Source organism: Netta rufina (genome assembly GCF_964035555.1).
Source record: "Netta rufina genome assembly, chromosome: 9".
In the NCBI taxonomy this organism is placed as follows: Eukaryota; Metazoa; Chordata; class Aves; order Anseriformes; family Anatidae; genus Netta; species Netta rufina.
Genome location: NC_140132.1, coordinates 10,525,015 through 10,543,741, shown reverse-complemented (window position 1 = coordinate 10,543,741; position 18,727 = coordinate 10,525,015). Strand labels below are relative to the sequence as shown.

General features: G+C 46.1%; 2 protein-coding genes across 3 annotated transcripts in view; both read right to left on the bottom strand.

Annotated features, from left to right (window-relative positions):
• Positions 1 to 3,638, bottom strand: part of ARMC8 (armadillo repeat containing 8) — a 61,408-nt gene extending 57,770 nt beyond the window's left edge. For both annotated transcript variants that reach the window (XM_084291847.1, XM_084291848.1), the window contains exons 1-2: positions 3,486 to 3,638; positions 1,688 to 1,764 (exon numbers count right to left, since the gene is read on the bottom strand). In XM_084291847.1, the coding sequence (XP_084147973.1) occupies positions 1,688 to 1,764; positions 3,486 to 3,533 (125 nt within the window). In that variant the 5' untranslated portion in view covers positions 3,534 to 3,638. The remainder of the gene's footprint in view (positions 1 to 1,687; positions 1,765 to 3,485) is intronic.
• A 1,016-nt stretch (positions 3,639 to 4,654) lies between these two features.
• LOC311212395 (lariat debranching enzyme) lies at positions 4,655 to 13,480 on the bottom strand. Its single transcript, XM_084291738.1, has 8 exons — positions 13,241 to 13,480; positions 13,030 to 13,154; positions 12,850 to 12,930; positions 11,537 to 11,622; positions 10,083 to 10,307; positions 9,170 to 9,250; positions 8,112 to 8,257; positions 4,655 to 7,569 (listed from the first exon to the last, which is right to left on the bottom strand). Exons 1-8 carry the CDS (start codon positions 13,435 to 13,437, stop codon positions 6,894 to 6,896), a joined length of 1,617 nt encoding a protein of 538 aa, XP_084147864.1. The 5' UTR covers positions 13,438 to 13,480; the 3' UTR covers positions 4,655 to 6,893.
• Positions 13,481 to 18,727: the final 5,247 nt, after the last annotated feature.

Genomic DNA, 18,727 nt, shown 5'->3' with positions numbered 1-18,727 from the left:
AGCAGATCCATAAAGGACACGTCCAGGTACTGAAGAGAAAGGATGAGCTGAAAATGCTGCGTGATGCAAAGACCAAAATAAAGAGCTTAGAAAACTTTATGAGGCAAAGTAGTATAACATATCCTGTATTGGAAACCAGACACCAAGGTAGAAAACCAAAAAGAAAGCTATGCAAAAGAAATTGGTATTTTGGTGTCTTTAAAAGGACAGATGATTAAACTTTAACTGGAGAAGCCTACTGTTCATCGAGATAGTCGCCCTGCATCAATTCATTTTATCTGTGAACTACGGCAAAAATAAAAGGCAGCTCAGCATAGATTCCACTGTCACCCATGGACAACGCAAATAATTTCAAGGTGTTAGCTAAGACAAAAGACTGCTCAAGATTTCTGGTTCTAGGAAGTCACTAGACTTCCAAAGATGTGAGTAACACCTCAAAAGTTGGGGAAGGGATTGCCAAGACTTGGTTCCAGTTCCTTGGAGAAGAAAGGAGAGCAAGGAGGGAGCGCCACCCAGTGCCCAGAGCATCTGCCAAGGAGGCTGAGCCAACCACGTGGCTGTGGGATGAGATGCATCCTCACCCTGGGACCAGCCAAGCCAGCTTTGTGAGTAGTGGTCTAAGGCCAGGAGTGGAAGAAATGTTAGACTCTTCTACAGAGAAGAGTTAAGAACCTGCAAATATTTACACTAATCTGTATAAAAAATTCTGGTACGTAAGAGGATATTTCAACAAATAAAAGTTTTTCCAAGATAGTTTTATATTTGTGTTTTGTTTCTCACGTAATTTCAGAGGGATACTAATTCTGATGGTGGTTACTCCATCCCTGGGCCACCTTCCAAAATACTTTCTATTTCCTACCGGAAACACGTCAGACTGTCCTACACAACACAACAGGTGTTGTTGGTTTTTTGATCCACTTGGTCCTTTGACCAAATGTTCTTGTGTTTTCATAGATAACCAAGCAGCTTACCTACCAGCAAGCTGTAGATAAGCCTGAGCAGGCCTGGCTTCACCGGCAGTCAGTCCTGGGCAGGGACTCATTGGTCACACCACAATGTGGTTATAACGCAAAGCGCATAGCCCAAGGACAGTGAGAACACAGCCGGATCCTTGCACCAGTTTTACCACCTATTCAACAGGGCAAGGCCTCTTCTTCATCTTTCAGTCCTTACTCACTGTCATCAGAATGCAAAAGAAATACTGAAAAATAACCAGCGTCCAAATTAATTTCTATGGAAGTAGTTTCTTTCAGCTTGCAGTTCCCTTTACTGAGATACGAAGCCATGCATCAAAAATCAACACTCAGGCATGGCAGCAGGGGAAAAAGGAAGAGGCAGGTACACCAACTTGGCAGTGGACAAAAAAATTCTTTTAAGACAGAATTAGAGAAAAGCAGACTTAGAAGAGAATCAAAAGGTGGCCAAAGGGAAGAAGAAAGATTTCAAGATTATTTTTTTCTGAATGCTCACAGAACGTTTGACCTCATTTCTGACACCTGTGAGGCTGGTTACGTGCACTACATAGCAATAGGGTGCTAAAACAGTACTATCATGTTTGTATTAAAGTTTTCCAACAAGATTTCTCAAAGAGACAGAGCTTCTTCCTTTTGACATACAATTCTAGCGGGATTCAAGTTAACCTAGCTTATGCACAACCAACAGCCCAAATGTGTTTCAGATGACTTACATGACACCTTGCAGAACTTTCTGGGGATCGAGGTCAAATAATCTGTCAACATAGTGGCGGCTGCTGGCCGTTACTTCCTGCAGGGAAAAAAATGATACAGATTTTTAATAGTTTATATCAAGTCATAGAATGGCAGAAAAACAGGAATGACTAAAGCACGTCTACAAAACCTACCAGGCAAGACAGCAGCAAAACCACAGGATCATATTCAAACATGCAGTATGTTACTGCTGGGCAACATCTGCACAAAGAATTAACCCCAAGTTTAAGCATGACTTAAAGAATAAGATGTATTTAATGCAGATAACAATATGTTATGAGTCAAAGCAAGTTAATGGAGTGCTGGTAGGTATTTGTAGTTTATGAAAAGGACACATAAAGGGGTCTATTTCAGATATCAGCACTGCCTTAAATTCCAATTTACTTATGTTCAGTTCATACAAAACCCACAAATTCCTGCAAGAAAAAGTTGTAAGAACTGTTAATGTTGCTCAAGAGGTATATTGACAAACAAGCTCTTGACAATACGGAAGTGCATATTAAGACACCTCTCTGTAGCCTACCTTATCATAACAAATTTACACATTGCAGACACTGTCCTTCTCTATGACACAACGCCTACTGTCCCACACAACTTCAACAGGGACAGCAGCACAATATTCTCCATAACATTTCCCAAAACTACTTTACAAGAGAAAGTGAACTCTCCTCTCGGTAACAGGACCATGCTTGTAAGCTAAACATTTATGCACCAATGATTTGTTATTCTCTTTGAGAAGATCCAAAGCTGGAGATGAAAAGCGTTCCAAAAATTATGGGTGGGAAAAGGGAAGAGAATTTTCCCTCCAGGTTCTCACAAACACGTGCCAGAAAACATTTCCATTATCTCTTTTTTTTTTTTCCAGCTCAACCTTTTATTAGGCTTTTCCTATTTTTCCCTTATGAATTTTGCTTGAAAGGAACTATAAGGGAATTGAGAACTGTTTGTTGCTTCACAGGTATCTAACTCTGGGCTAAACCTGTGCCTGCTTCCCCAGCCAGCCAGAATCACCAGCAGCTCACTCATGGTCTCACATAAGCCTGAGAGAAGAATCTAGATGCAGAAGGACTCCTTTGTCTACAAGAATATAATTAAATTATGCTAAATAAACTCTACGTGTAAGCATCCACCACGTAATGAGGACGGTATTTTTGCAAACCGCAGCGGACTTTCACCTGCCTGATCTATGTATTTCTATGTAAATTGTCCTGGACTCCAGAGATCCCACTGCCTTCCGTCTCTAAAACACGCTGGCTTTCACCTTACCAGCCAGCAGGGCTGTAATGCAGAAGGACATTCGTATCCAGGCCAACAAGTTCTCCAGGTAGGCCCCGAAAACCAAGCATCTATCACCACCGTCAGTTTCACGGGTCCCTCGCTCAGCAAGAAACCGCGCTCCGGAGGGACAAGAAGAAGAAAAACAACGCGACGAGGACGCCCGGGGCTGCTCCAAGCGGCTCCCACGCCGTGCCCTCCGCATTGTTCCTCGCAGCACCGGGTGCCGGGCTCCCCGGGGCCCTTCCAGCAGGCCGGAGGGACCGGGGGGGGAGCGCTGAGGGGCGCGGGCGGGCCCCAACGGCGCCGGGTGCCGGCGGTCCCGGCCTGCCCGGGGCGGGGGGGGGGTGGGGGTGAGGACAGCCGGGCGGCGCCGGGGGAAAGTTGCCGGGACGGGGGCGCCCCCAATCCGCACAAAGGCCCCGCGGTGCCCCCCGCAGCCGGCGGCCAAGGTCAGGCCGAGCCCCCCCGGCGGGCACTCACCGAGAGGACGCTCATGCGGAGCGGCGCCTCCAGCACGCACGACGCCATCTTGGCGGCGCAGCAGCAGCCGCAGCCCCGCCGCCGGCGGCGCCCTCAAGCGCGTCGGAGCGCGGCCGCCACCGGGCCCGGCCTCATGGCGGGGCGGGGAGGGGCGGGGATGAACCGAGCGGGGCGGAGCGGGGCCGAGCGGCGCAGCCTCGCCGGGCCCCGGCCCTGCCCAAGCGCCCCGCACACGGCGCCGGGCTGAGGGCGGCCCCTGGCGGCGCTGCCGGCCCCAGACGCCAGCGGGGAGCGGGCCCGGAGCGCCCCCAGCTCGGCGGGCAGCGTCCCTGGTGCTCTTAGCGAGGTGTTTGGGTTTTGTTTTGTTTGTTTGTTCCCTAAACCCCCCTTTTTGCATATTTTTGGAAGATGTAGCGCCGGGGTAGCAGGACCCCGGTGGCGCACAGCTGGAGGCCCGCGGGTGCTGCAGCCTACCGGGGACAGCAGTTGTGGTAAGGGGATGGTAGGAACGCCACCGGTCACGGCTCCTTTGCAGCTTTTGCTTTCAAGCGGTAAACACGGGGTTGGCAGCTGCCAAGGACCTTGCAGAGGATAATGGGAGCACAAGTTGGGGATTATCCTTAATTTTTAGAAAATAATTTATTTACTTTTGAAAAAGCTCCGCCCCTGTTCTTAGTTTGTTCTGTGAGGAGGTTACTAGCACAGTCTGAACAAAATCCCCTGGAATAAAACAAGTGAACAATGTTTTCAAGCACTGCCCCAAAATGTTAATGCTTTTATCTATAATAAGCACAAGTCTCAGCTACTGACCAGTTTGTGAGTATAAATGTACCAGGTCTGACAGAGAAACCTTTTCCAGATGTTTCTCACCAACACTGAAATTTTTCAACTCTAAAATTACCTTTAAAGGACTTGGGATCTTAGGATCCAAAACTGATTAAATTTGTCAGCTTTTCCTAACTTTTTACATACTTTTTGGAGTACTTGGTCTTAACTGAAGAAGCATCAAGTTCAGAGCTGCAACTGACTTTACATGTAACAGGATCTTGCTGAGACAGAAAATCCATAGTAGATGAGAATACAGTGGAGATGGATTCTTCAAACTGCAAAGAGGTCAAGCAACTGCAAGAAAGGGCACATTGAGTCTATATAATCACACATGGTTCATATTCAAAAAAAAAAGTGTATTTATATCCACAATCCACTCAATGGATGCTGACATTCTTCATTAAAAAATGAAAACACATCTAAAGATTCTAAAAATCAGTATTCCATCTTGGCAGTCTCCTTTCTAGAAAGCCAAAACATATCAAAGTAGAGGACACAACAAAACAATTTGCTTTAAAAACATATGAAATCAGACAAAAACATACATTAAGTGTAACCGACATCTTCCACGCCACATAGAATTTGACAGCTGAACACCACACAGATTTGAGTGACTTTCCAAGTTCATACCATATTTTATACTTAAAATCGCATCTTTTTGATGGTACAGAGGAAATACTTTATTACCATGATACTCTTCAGATCATGAGGAAATGCAGGCATGATTAAAGGTTTTAACATTGCAGACCCAAGACCCTTAAAGATACTGAACTATTTTCAGTAACCGAGGCCACCTTAACAGGTGTTTTAGATAACCTAGGGGTTACACCAAACTCTCCCAATTCTTTATCACATCTTACCACAGTCCTCTTTGGTGAGTTTGCTGACAGATGAGCAGGCACAGAGACATACAGGAATATTAACAGGGTCCAACTAATCATTTAGTTAACAAGATACTGTCCTCTGGGAAAGGAAAAAAAAAAAAAAGAGACCCAGGATGTTAATGGTATCAGCACACCAATATAAAGCCGTTAATCTGAACCATGGAGAGCATTAATTTTGACATATGCCAGTTCTTGAATACTTATATGCATTTAGTTTGCATAGTGACCTGCTGGCAGGAGAGAAACCAAGATGAATCCCAGAATTTGACTGATTTTAAAGACAGAAGTTGAAGCATTTCCCTGCTACAACTCACAAGTCTATTTTGACTTACTGCTCCCTGTTCGGTTCTCTTTTCCTGTAGGGATGCTTTCTTCTCCATAGTGCTCAGGCCTTAGATGAGTAAAAGCACACTGGAACTACTACTCGTCTCAAGGGCGGCACAGTCATAAGGAATTCCTTCTCTGATTCTGAAAGCTCAGCACAGAACACCAGTAGAAGCTGACTGTAAGGCTAATGAGTCTAATGGCATGCCATGGAACTTAAAAATACTCGTTTTCATGAATTTGGTAAGTTTTGTTATCCTCGCAGCATTCTAGGCCAAAAGGAGCATGATACGTTTGCTAATTCAGGGAAAACTGAAGAAGAGTAAGAAGAATAAAAAAAAAAAAACTTCCAAGAAGATCCGAAGGAGAACAGGAGCTGCCCAGCCATAGGTAAAGCCTATGAAGGTACTGGAAAATTCCAGATTGAGCTGTAAGAATTAGGAATTTACATCCTACTGAAAAGAAGCATCAGGTGAAAAGGTAGGCTAAAAATGATGGCAAGCATTGCTGTCTGAAGCATCAGTCACCTTGCATGAAAATACAACACAGCCTTAATTAGTGAGAATTGAGACAGTGATGACGTCCACGTTTAGAAAGCTGTTCATCGCAAACAGATGCGTTTTAATTTTACGATATGGTTCTCAACTTCTAAGAAACAGCACACAAGTGAGTTTTTAAGAACAGAGATGTTCTCTTGCATGGTCCTCATAAAACCATCATGCCTCAAATTAAGGGACTTGGTTCTGTACCAAAACAGTAAAAGCCAATACTAGACAATACACATTGTTTTGTTTATGACCACGAAGCTTTTCTATGGTATGAATGTCAGCAGAAAAAAAAAATCCTCACTCTTCTATTGCTGTTTTGTTATCCTGGGAATTTTACTTTCAAATTTAGTTCACGCAGTTATTGCATATGCTATTTTGTATTAAAAGTTCAGTATAAAACAAGACAAAAGCAATAAAATCAAATAGTTCAGCCTCATAAGTCAGGCATCCTCTCACTTTGACTTGAGTTACAGTTCAAGAGTTCTTTTCCTGTTAAACCAGCACGGTGATTCTTGAATAGCAGTACAGCTCAAGATACATAGTATATATACACTCATAACCACGAACCTCAGCAAAATCAACTGATTATACATGGGCTTTAAGTCCTTTGACAAAGCACTTTGTTGGAATTGGAAAACCTTGCTTCTGGCTTAGATATTTAATCAAACTAAATATTCTTCCCTGAAAGAGATGCATAGAGCCTCTTCACCTCAAGAAAGTAGTGTAAGATCAAATAATGTTAAAAGCATGAGTAGTTCACCATAGTTCTCACCACCTCTACACAAAGGGGTAGGGAGATAACTTAGTTATGCAACATATAAGTGTTACTCTGTTTTATCTTCATCCTCTGCAGCATAGATGGCTTGATTCCGTCTCTTGATTTTTTTAATGCCCGTGTTCCCATTTTCATTACCACCAATGCGCTTTAAAGGTCTCTCATTCAAGCTCTTCTCTTCTGCCTGCTTACTCACGCCAGATTTCTCCAGTTCCTCATTATTGGAGTCCATAGCATCGTCAGATGATACTGCCATGGAATCTGGCATGATCCTGATGTCAGAAAAACTTGCAGAAAATTCAGGAGGATGATCAGGGGAAGGATCTACAGAACACGTACTCAAGTCTTCATCACCTCCTTCATCATCCAGCATTATTTCATCGGGATTAATGGATGAAAGTCCAGAATTATCTGTATTATATTCACTGGGTTCCTCTGCTGACCCAGTACTGTCCATCTCTTCCTCTTCCTCCTCCTCCTCATATTCTCGTACTGAGCCCTCTTCTTTAACTTGCTGGATCCTATCATTGATGTCAGTGAGGCCAAACTGGGCACAAAACTCAGTGGTCTGGGGATTGATGGTATGAACTGGTTCCATGTTTTTTTGGGGCTTGCTGGGATCATAACAAGCAGCCGTCAAGGTGAAGTTACAAGGAATTTTGAGGTTATGATTCAGCTCTTCTAACACCTCCTTGATGGCTTCTTCTGTCACACTGTAATCCCACCTAAATAAGTTCATAAAGTTAACAAAAGTGCAGCTAGTCAAAAGGTATTTTCTGTTCCCACTGCAAATGTACACTTTAGAACATCGGTAACAAATCCGTCTTACAACAGGCAATTTCTCAGCTTCCCCCCTCCCTCCAAGCATTTTACCTTTGGTCAATACTGAGATTCTGCTCTGCACACCAAGGGTCTGCACACGATGCCAACCTACCTGGTATAGCCTGGAAGCCTGATTTTCAGTCTCACAGTGACCGACAAGAAGACTAGTCACCATGTATTTTTTGCCCCTTGAATGGTGTTATCCAAGTCTGCCAAAGAAAACTAACTGCCTGCACAGAGCAGTAAAGAAACTGTAAGCTCTGCGGCACAGCTTTTATCATCCCCTTTGTTTTCCAAAACATTTAGCAAGTCCTACAGACATTAGAGGCTGCAGAATAGAGAAACCCAGCTGTAAAGGATAAGATAAGAAACACAGCTATAAAACGTCAGTACACTTCCAGCAAAGCTAAATCATGTTTTACTTTCTACTTTGCATGATACTTACTTTGCATGGAGGCCGTTATTTTCAGGCATATTCCACAAGCTCTGAGTCACATTAATGAGACTGTTGGTGGCCTTAAGGACTGCAATCCACTCAGCATCGTACTCCAGTGAGTCACCTGCAGCAGGATCATGCTCTACATCTATTATCTGTTCAAAACAAGCAAACAAAACAAAGAAAATAAAACCATAAAACAGATTAGGTGAGATATTTCTCTTCAAACTTTAATTGTTTTCTGGTGTTAAGTGCTGTTTTCATGGTACAGAGTTGTAATTAAGTCTGAAGTATGCTAAGCTAATAGCCTCAATCAAACACCCTCTCATGGCAGTCCTACAGAGAAGCCTACAGCAGTAAGGAGGTAAGTGGACGATCGGCAACTAAAGCAGGCTCTCCTGTAACACTTCTGTATTTTAGCTTATAGCAACTCAAAATCAGAGCACCGTCCTCTCCCTACTTCCAGCTACTGGACAGTTACACAACTTAGAAAACAATTTGCTTACTCTTAAATTCATACCTTCTTCTAAGCCAAAAATCATGAAGAATCGACAAGTTTTTCTATGGACATTCTTAGCACAGAATGAGATTAGCATTGATAGTTCTTAAGAACACTTTCAGCAGCTGACCGATTGAAACCCAAGTCACTTTGTCTTCTGTGACACTAACCTCAATCAAGCAATTTGGATTAGCCAAGCTGCACCAGTCAGCTCTGGTTTTAAATAATCCATAAAAGGAATTCAACCTTCTAATGTAGTGTAAAATAGAGCTAAACTCAGGTGGACGACCACACTGCTGGAGGCAGTTATTACTGCAGTCCAGTTCTCCTATGTGATTTTAGGTGCAGACTAGCACCCCCATGGACTTCTGCATAGCAAAAGCCCATCCTCAGATTCTCATCTTCAAAGGTAGCTAGGGCAATTGGATCCCACCACACATCCTAAAGACAGATAACGAACCATCTTCCCTTTAAGACAAATAACAGCTACTTTAAAGTAAGACTACTGAGACGTTTGACTGCATCTGAACAGCTTGCTATCAGGTAACCTGCTGTACATGGTCATCACCTGCAGGAAGTCTCTGTGAGGCAGACATTTATCCAAAGCCAAAAATTTTGTTGCTTTTGGTAGCTCTTCTTTGGAGTTTGTCTAGGAAACACAAGATGTTAACAGTCATTAGCGTTCCTATGAAATTACAGTATTCTACACAAGTGACGTAGAGATTTAAAAACACAATTTACATTAAAATGGTTTCTGAAATAGAGAAGCAGAACAGGATTATTAGAAAGGGTGGAGAGAGAGAGGACAGACTTTAGCAGATGTCTAACAAAAAGTTGGACACTGAGAACAAGATAAAGCAAGAGCCACAGGTCTGCTTCAACCAAGGCAGCTGAACATACCTAGCCTTGATGCCAAAAGAAAAACTTTAAGAGAAGCAGCAGACTTAAGTCCAAAATGTCTAGAGTTACCTTCTAACATCTAATGAATTGCGAAATAGAATAGCATGTCACACCACTTTCAGCAAAAATTCAAATTAAGAAAGAGAAGTTTCAACCTACAGGGACTTTTTTTTGTCTTTACCTAGGCAGCCAATTTCACCTGCCAAGCCTTAGTAAAGGTATCCTCCCGTCCCAGGTTAACCAGTCTGCTTATTTGCTTCTCTATCACTCTTTTGAAGCTGTATCCTTCCCCAGTAAAGCAGGGGAAAAGGGTGCTTTTCTGTAAAATTAAAATTAAGGAGCTTCAAGTGCAGCAACTTCACCTATTTCATGCTGTCCCTGAAGATGAGGTGGTGCCACCACTGATTTGTAACTTCCATAAGGCAGTAGTCTTAAGACCACTTAAGATTTTGGGGCTTAAGCTGAATTTTAATTACTAAGCAAATTCACATTAAGAAGCTGCTTTTCTGGACATGACTACCTCCACTACAATTCTGAAACATCCTTGGGAAGCATACGCTCTTGGTTTTATTCCCCTTTACCTGGTGTTGCATGAAAGCTGCAAACTTCACGTGGAGATGTGCTGAGAACCAATAAGTGGGTTTCAGGTGCTGCAGCAGCTCTGAAGCAGCAGGGCTTCCTAAGGTGTTGCTCTCCACTTCTTGACGGAAGAAGGATTTCATTTTAAGAAGCTGCTTCTTGTTTCCATAGTGGTATATGCTCCTTGGCCAGTCGTGTGACATAAATATGTCCATTGGGCGCTTTAACTATCATGCCAAAAAAGCATACGGTATAAATCAAACATATGATAAAAGTTTCAAAATTGCACATCACAAGACAGAACATGCATAACACATAGTGTTCTACTTCAGATCAGATACAGAGCTAGCTGTGACCAGTAACCTCCCTTTCTAGAGCAATGAGTACATCTTTCAGATGGCCTTTGAAGTTGTCAAACGGTAGTAGTCCATTCTGACTACTGTGAAGCATTCTCCATGGATTGTACTACACTTTCTTGGGTCTGTCAGCTGTGTTTTATGTATACTGCCTTGTAAGAGGCAGTGCTGTCAGAGGAAGGCGGTGTGCTTCGTCACAGGAAGCATAAGGCAGCCAGGAGAAGACTTCAAGTTACAACTATAGAGCAAGTTCTCTACACACTATCAGTCATCTTCCTCGTGAATTTTCAAAATCTTTGTTCAGAAGGGATAATGGAATGGCTAAGCACAATATTCCTCCTCAAAGAAAGCACCCCTGAGAGGCCTAGTCAACATGATAAGTACAGCTTGGTTCAATGCTCAATTCATCTCCATCAGCTGCATCAGAACAAAACCGAAGTCTGGTAATAAACTCAGGGAAATGCATCAGATCCTTTATAAGGGCAGAAACCTTTGTCCCATATTCAGCATCCCTGTATCTAAACACTTGAGTCCCCAGTGGCAACCTGAATAATCATTCACAAGATGTTTATAAATACATCTGTTCACACCACAACCTCAGCCAAACAGAGTAGCTCTTGTGACAAAGCAGGGTGTAGGACATGGGTCAAAAACAAAGTTAATCTGTCCTTTACATTTCAAGCTGTGGGGTGAAGAATACTTCAACCGCAGCCTTTTGGGATCATCTCATTCAGATAGTTCAATTTGCATTTGTAAACTTTGACTGCACGTTAGACAAGGTAGCATGCATCTTCCTAAAGCTGGAACAGAGGTGTATGGCTGGAGTACCTGTCATCCTCTGAACTTTATCCAATCTAACAAACAAAATCTCCCAATTATGCCCGATGCAGATCAAATTTGCCCTTCTACACAAAGCATTAAGGAGACACTCATCAAGTACAGTAGTGAAATCACAGCCTGCATGAAATGGCTTGTCAAGATTAGCTAAGATTTGCTGGCATGATTTGCCATCTAGTAGTGCGCTGTTCAGGACAGCTTTAACATCTCATTTTTAAATTAATTAAAAACATCCCTGTTTAAGAAATAATAATTTTGCTAACCTGCTTGAGTTTGAAGACCTCGATGTTCCTCACATGGTAAGCACTTCTAATTGTTTGCTGGTTGTACGGTGGACATTCAAAGTGACCTGAAACATTGAGAAAAAGAGTAGGTGCCTGAATCAATGGGTCCCTCCTAACGCTGTTTGCAAGCTGGCTTCTTGGTGTCAGAGACATCTAAAGCAATACCACGTACAAGGCTGCCAGTAATTGAAGGAGATGCTGCATTTCCTTTACAGGGGACTTATGCTGACAAGCTGTTAATTTTTATGTGTGAGGCAAATATGTTGTAAAAACTTCTACAAAAAAAAAAACAACATTGCTCAAAGTTTTACTCTAACTCTTAAAACCCAGGCCCTGTCTGAAACAAGTACTTTTTGCCAGAAAAGCTTAAGTACTTCATTCCTGACTGAGATTCTGTGTTGCTCAGGTAAGATAACAGCCCTCATTGCCTCCCCCTATCCCTTACCTCCACAGTTACACTGCACAGCCATGTGCCACCACATAGAGAGAGCTGTTTGCTGCACAGCCATGCAACATAGCTACCTACTTCAGCCAGTTGGTATCATGGCTAGATATGTAAACGTACTGGCACAGCCCGAGAATGTAAGGTAGACAGGAACAAGCAGAAGACTAGCAGCAACGCAAAATAAAGTTACTTCTTTGATGGTAATGCTAACTACTGAAAGTCTCATCTACTGCAAGCAATATCCAGACATGCAACTGGTTTACTTGGTAACAAAAAAAAATTAATTAATACTGATAGGTATTAAATGGAATCAAGTGTTCCCAACAACTATTAAATATTTTGCAGATTGAAAGCAATCTCCAAAGCTTCTCTGAAGGATATATGTTGATGAATGAGAAAGACTAAGTTATGTGTCTGCTGACACCTGGCATCATTTATGATCAAGTCTCTGACCACTGATGGTGACTCTTCCACCAAGGACGAGCTCCTGAACACACACATGAAAAATTGAGGGGAACAAATCTCAAGACTTACTGACACTAAGCCTCAGTTCTGGCCAGTCTGTCTGTACAGTATCACACTTATAAATCAACTGTTTTACACAAGGAAAACTGAACAGTCTTGTGCTGCACGCTAGAAGGACACTACCATGGAAAAATCAAGATTGTTCCAGCCACAGCATTGAAAAGGCACACTGCTGCTTCCTCCTATGGCTGCCAGGCAGCTACACGGGCCACCTCCAGACCCTCCCCTGCGTTAACCCAAGAGGGGTTTCCAGCATCAGTCGGTTCAGAAGACAGCAGGAGGTGCAGCCAGGGCGCGGCGCCCCCCTCCCGCCGTGCCGTACCTTTCCGGTAGTCGTGCGACTTGAAGATGCCCGAGATGCCGCCGATCCTCACGCCGCGGAACCGTACGACGCCCGCGTAACCTAGGGCAGAGGGGAGCGCACCTCGTCACGGCGGGGCCGGGGAAGGGGCCGGGGAAGGGGCCAGGGCAGGGAACCGTGCCGGGAGCCGGCCGAGCCTACCCAGGTAGTAGATGTTGGGCGCCACCCAGCCGCCGTAGGGCAGCTCCTGCAGGTGGTTGGAAGCCTCGTGGTTGCCGCCGATGAAGACGGTGAGGACCGGAGCCTTCTTCTCACCGGAGTAGTACCTGCGGGGACACGACAGCTGCGGCGGCGGGGCCGGGTTGGGCCGGGTCTGGCCGAGCCGGGCCGGGCCGGGCCGCGCCGCGCTCACCGATAGAAGCTCTGCATGTGGCGATACTTGGCCGGCACCGCCATGCAGCGCAGGTCCGCCTCGTTGCGCACGGCCTGGAAGTCTCCGCAGCAGAGCAGCAGGTCGGGCCGCACGCCGTGCCGCCGCTGCAGCAGCTCCAGCGTCTCGTACAGCTTGTCCAGGGCGCCATGGCAGCACCCGGCCACCGCCACCTTCATGGCCGCCGCCTCGGCACCGCGCACGCGCCGCGCCCGCCCAGCGCGCCACGCAAAGTGCGTACGGCGAGCGGCCCGCCCGCTCGCCCTCTGCGGAGTGCGGTACGCAGAATGCGTAAGGCGAGCGACCCGCCCGGGCAGCCCCGCGCTGTGGAAAGCGCCCAGCTTCTCGTCCCGAGGGGCGGCGAATCCGTGTCAAGTAATAAAACCGCTCCAAGTTTTTTCCACTGTATTATTTTTTTTAAACAATCTTGAGGGATTGAATAACGTTGTGATCGCATAGTTAAGCGTTAACTTGCTGCTCCATACCCTGTAATCATGGAATGAAGCGGACATTCCTGTTCCCCTACAGCGGCAAATACCACACGCCAGCCTCTTTCCATACTCAGAAAGTAAGTGTTCTCTTAACACATTTCGTAATTTCACAATATTGGGTTACTGTGTGTTCTTTGGGGCTCTCGTCCAAGTCCAGCTGGGGTGAAGGGAAAAATTCTCTGAACCTTCAATGCCCACGAGTCCTTTGAGTAAGAACACAGCAAAGTGCTCGGAGGTGTACCCAACCCTTTCAGTAACTGTTGCTGAAACTTACCCGGGTGTTGTGTGAGAGCTCGGTCAGCTCATCACATCTCCTGGGAAGGTTTTCCAGCTTCTCTGAGGACAAGCAGCAGCCCTTCACATTTGCCACACCTCAGAATTCCTAGAAAGGTGCAGGTGAAAGAGAAATGTCCATGAGTCTCTGGAAGATACCGACTTACTCAGAATACACCATCCTGGGCAGCTCCCCAGGACTGCCAGGAGATGCCTCCTTGCTCCACTTCCTCCAGCCACCCAGGTCTTCACTTTTTCTTTCCTAAGACAGCCCTACCCTTTCCTGCCTTCCCAACCATGTCCACAGCCAGTCAAGGTAAACTGATACTATAATTGTAATCATTGGTTTTGTTAGTTCTGGCTCATTTCTCATAATCCATGTGCCATTTATCCCCAGTAAATTGGTGTACAGCTGAGTCTGCAAGGGTTTTTTAGATTTTTTTTTTTATGCTGTAGCATTTTAGTATTTTTGCACTATTCATTATGCATCTTAACGTACCAAATTTAAGTGTGGATGTTGACTGAGTAAAACCGCTCTGAACTTTCCGCAGCAGTCAGACCACAAAGGGAGGCAGTCACACTACTATTTACAGGGTAAGTAATGGCAAGTTAATGCTTAACTCTTTTATTGTTATTATGTTCAGTCATTCAAGACTGTTAAAAAAAAAAAATGACTGAAGTGCAGCCCACTTCCACCACATGACTAATACTCCTTGGGTTATGGATGGGGTTTTGCAGTGGCCATTTCCTTGCCTGGATGTGGTTGTGCACATCTCTCATGGCTGCATGTCCAGTCTACAATGGAGGGCCTGCACTTCTCTTAAGTGACCAAATCCTGTCCTGTGTGAGAGGGGAAGGAACTACAAGGCCACAAAAAGAGTCCCAAGAAACAGGTTCAGATCAGTGGGTTGTTTGGGTGTGACGTATTTGCCCTTTAGGCTGTTGCCTGCCTATACCAACCTGTACATTGTTTGTTTGTTTGTTTGTTTGTTTGTTTTCCTGAGCTGTCAGTGGTTCTTTAGAGCCATAGAAGTAGCTTGGTTTTTATCTCCAAAGAGATTAAAAAGAACAAAAGGTATTCTGAGGGGCTGGGGATGACAGGATTGCATCCCTCACATCTGAGAACAGAATGGGAGAAACTTGGAGACTTTCCTGTCAAACACTTGCTAGCACTTTTAGAAGGTACCAAAATGCACTTAGAAGATACTAAAGTGAAGAGAAAAGCAAAAGGGAGGTATGTTTGGCTGACTTTTTGGGAGGAATGGTGTGGCTGAAAAGAGGTACAAGGGGGAAGCGGTGCGAGGGTGACAGTTTATGTGCTTGTGAAGGAGGGGGAGATTTAATGGAGGTGTGAAAGGGGAATCAGAGGTGTTCCTGCTGAGCCTGAAATGTCCCTGTAAGCTGTGAGGGAGTGAGGTGGGCTAGAGGGTTGGTATGTATGTGCCACAGAAGGAAGAGGGTGCTGCAACCAAACAAGACTTCAGAGATCACCTGAGGAGAAAAACCCATGAGGTTGGCCTAAACACCACCAGACTTACCTGCAACGACGTTTGGGCGTCTTGGGGCGCCTCCTCCCCCAGCGTTGTCTGGTAACTGCGGCACCAAACCACGACCTGCAGCACACACACCGCCAGCGCAGGGCCCCCCGCTGAGGAGCGGCGGTTGCGGGCGCCCTGTGGCTCCCCTGCCTCTCGCTTTTCCCCCTTCCACAGGCACCCAGCGCCCAGCACGCCGTTTTGCTGGTGGGTGCCAGCAGCCTAGAGCCGCAGCGGGCTCCGCTGGGTTTTTACAACGGCTGAGGAAAAAAAAAAAAAACAAAAACAAAAAGCAACCAGCAAGCCGCGGAGGGGGGCGGCGTGCGGAGAGGAGCGGGTCGCTGAGGCGAGGAGGAGCCGAGGGCGGGAAGGGAGGGCTCCCTCCTCCTCCTCCTCCTCCTCCTCCTCCTCCTCCTCCTCCTCCCCGTCCTCCCCTCAGCGCGGGCAGCGCCATTCCGCCGCCTGCCCCTCACAGCCCGGCCTCGGCCCGCAGCCCGCAGCCCGGGGCCGCCCGCCCGCCCTCCCGCCGCGCCTCCGGGGCGGGGACCCCGCTGCGCGGAAGGGGCCGGCGGGGCCGGGCAGCACGAACGACGCGCCCGGTGCCGGCATGGGACGGGGAGCTGCCCGGGCGGGTAGGTGTGGCGGCACCGGGGGCCGAGCGGCCGCCTCCCCTCAGCCCGGCGGCGGGGCGAGGGGGGCCGGGGCCCCGCGTGGGGTCTGCCCGCAGCGGCGGCGGCGGCGTCGAGGCGGCCGGGGAAAGGAGCGGGGAGGCGGCCGGGGGCAGCCCGCGGGCTTCGGGGGGTCCCGGGTCGCCCAGCTTGGAGGCGGGGAGGAGGGGGAGCCCCGGGGTGCAGGAGGGGGGCAGCGCAGCCATCGCCCCGCGGTGCCGCTGCTCCTTCCCCTGCCCTGTGACCGCCCGCCGGTTGCCCCGGGACCCTAGGGTGCCTCTGGACCTTTGGTCTCTCGTTCCGGGCAGCTGTTGGTACGTGGTCAGGAAAGCAGGGTTTGTTTTTTAATTATTTCCTAGGAAGCCAGAGAAAAATTGCCCGTGAGCGAGAAAGGGAACGGCTTTGGCTGCTAGGCTCCTTGGTTCGCTGGGAGGCAAATCCAAGATTAAGTTGGGCATAAACTTGTAAAAATGTGATTGAATAATGGAATAACTTACTGAAGGATGTGTTCCTGCTGGAGTAAGTCTCTCTGAAGGTCATTGCAGACTGTGCTGGTCCCAAGTAATGTAAATATTAAGTCCGGGACTAATTTTATTACCTCTGTTCTTCACACTAAAGAAGGAAGCCCTGGAAGATGTGCTGCTCTGTGCCCTGATCTCCCTGGGAAAGGCAGGCTGGCAGTGCTTGGGACTCCCTGTCAGATAGTCCCCAGGCTGTTTGCTGCTGAAAGGCTGCCTCAAAGGCCGGCTGTGTTTTTGTTGGGGGTATTCTCATGGCTTTACCTGGTAGGATCTGATGCCTGCTTCAAGAAATAAACTTTCCAGGCATTTCTTTAAAATAGCTCTCTTTTCTTGATTATTTCTTGTGACTCTCTTGAGCCTGGTTGGTCTGTTTTCAAATGTTACAGAGAGGGAACTTATTCTCGTGAAAACTATGAGGAGATTGACGGTACTGTTAGACTTCACTTGGTTTTATAAAGTTATTTAGTTGATGTCCGCTGGATTCTGAGAAGTTGAAGCAACAATTAATTGTATTTAAAATAACAGAGTTAAAAGTCGAAGTTCCCTGATGGCACGTGGCCAGTTTCCATTACCCAGACCTTTGCAACCGCTGTTATGTGTCCTATTATTTTGTACCCACGATTTGCACAGAGGCACAGCATGGAAGGTACCTGTGGTTAAAACTCCTCGGTGTAAAGTTAACTGATACGTGACCGCTGAGTCCTGGAGAGATGCACTGGTAAAGCATGTTTCAGCTCCTTCAGCTGCAGCCTGCGGAGTAGACGATGAGCGTTGTGGCTCAGGCAGTCCAGAGGTTGCTGTAGTGGAGCCCTGTGCTCAGACACCCCCTGTCAGTAGCCATGGAGGTGTAACTATAATGATGCACACTGCAAGTTGGTTTTTCAATATATTTTTTTTTCTGTAAGTACCTTTCCCCATCCTTCCTGCAACCCACAGAAAACATAACTTTGAACAGTAACTCTGAATTTGGGATATCTTGGTAAAGTACAGAGGTTCTCTGGAGTTTTAACTCATTTTCTTTGTACAAATGCTTGCCGATACAATCTTAAATGAGCACATGCTATTTTTTCCCCATGCAACTAGGTTTTCTCCTGTTATACAGAACTGTACTTCTCTGAAGACTAAATTAGAGGTTGGAACTTGTGCTCCAATTCTGGCAGAAACTGGACAGTGAAGTTGAACTGTGGGAGGAAGTAGATTTTCTTATTTGTAGTTAAGGCAGTTAAGTTCTGTCTTACAGGACTGGGTTCATGTGTGTTACAGGACAAGCTTCTTCCCCCAGACTTTACAGTTGTGTTTGCCCTCCTGTGTAGGTCTTTGGATCTGATTTGCAGAGTCTCTGTAGGGGCAGTTGCAACGGGAGGTGCCGTGCTTTGACTACGTGAAACGTTCTGTAATGCCGCGTGCCTTTAGCAGTTCAGGCAAGGCACTGAAAATTGATGTATTCTCTTCTTTGCCACAGTTCTTACTGGGTAAAATGAAGATAATGCTCCCTCATTAGTGAAAAGTTGTGGAAATAAGGTAATGTTTAAGAAGCATTTAAATACTATACTGATAAGAGAAATTAATCACTCTGCAGACTAGCGTATGAACAGGATGTAGTAAGCGATAGCTGAGGTCACACATGTAAGCAAGCTTGTTAACAATGACTTCATTTTAATAAATATTCATTTATATTCATGAATATAAACATTGCTGTTCACTGAAATTAGATTATGGGATTCTCTGCACTTGGTAGGCTTTCAGCTTCTTCCGTGTATCGCTTGTCCTTTTCATCTGCTTCTTTTTAAACTGAGAGAAATGAATAGAAGTTCTTTCTGGGTTTGTTTTGTAAAGCTCCCTGGGTTAGTAAAGATACAGGGGGAACGACTTCCTCTGCCTTGCTGAGAGGTCAGGCTGAAGCACCCTTGGTTTTCCTTGGTGGAGGGAAGGGGATGGAAAAGTTAAGCTTCCTTAAATTACTTGTTGCTTTGATCACGCT

Bases quoted from the DNA above. Each gene is read 5' to 3' on its own strand.
- LOC311212395 (XM_084291738.1), bottom strand. From the start codon at position 13,437: ATGAAGGTGGCGGTGGCCGGGTGCTGCCATGGCGCCCTGGACAAGCTG. The intron at 10,308-11,536 runs GTTAGCAAAATT...TTGGCATGATAG, and splicing joins AGGTCTTCAAACTCAAGCAG to TTAAAGCGCCCAATGGACAT. The intron at 9,251-10,082 runs GTAAAGGGGAAT...TGTGTTTCCTAG, and splicing joins CAGCTTTCATGCAACACCAG to ACAAACTCCAAAGAAGAGCT.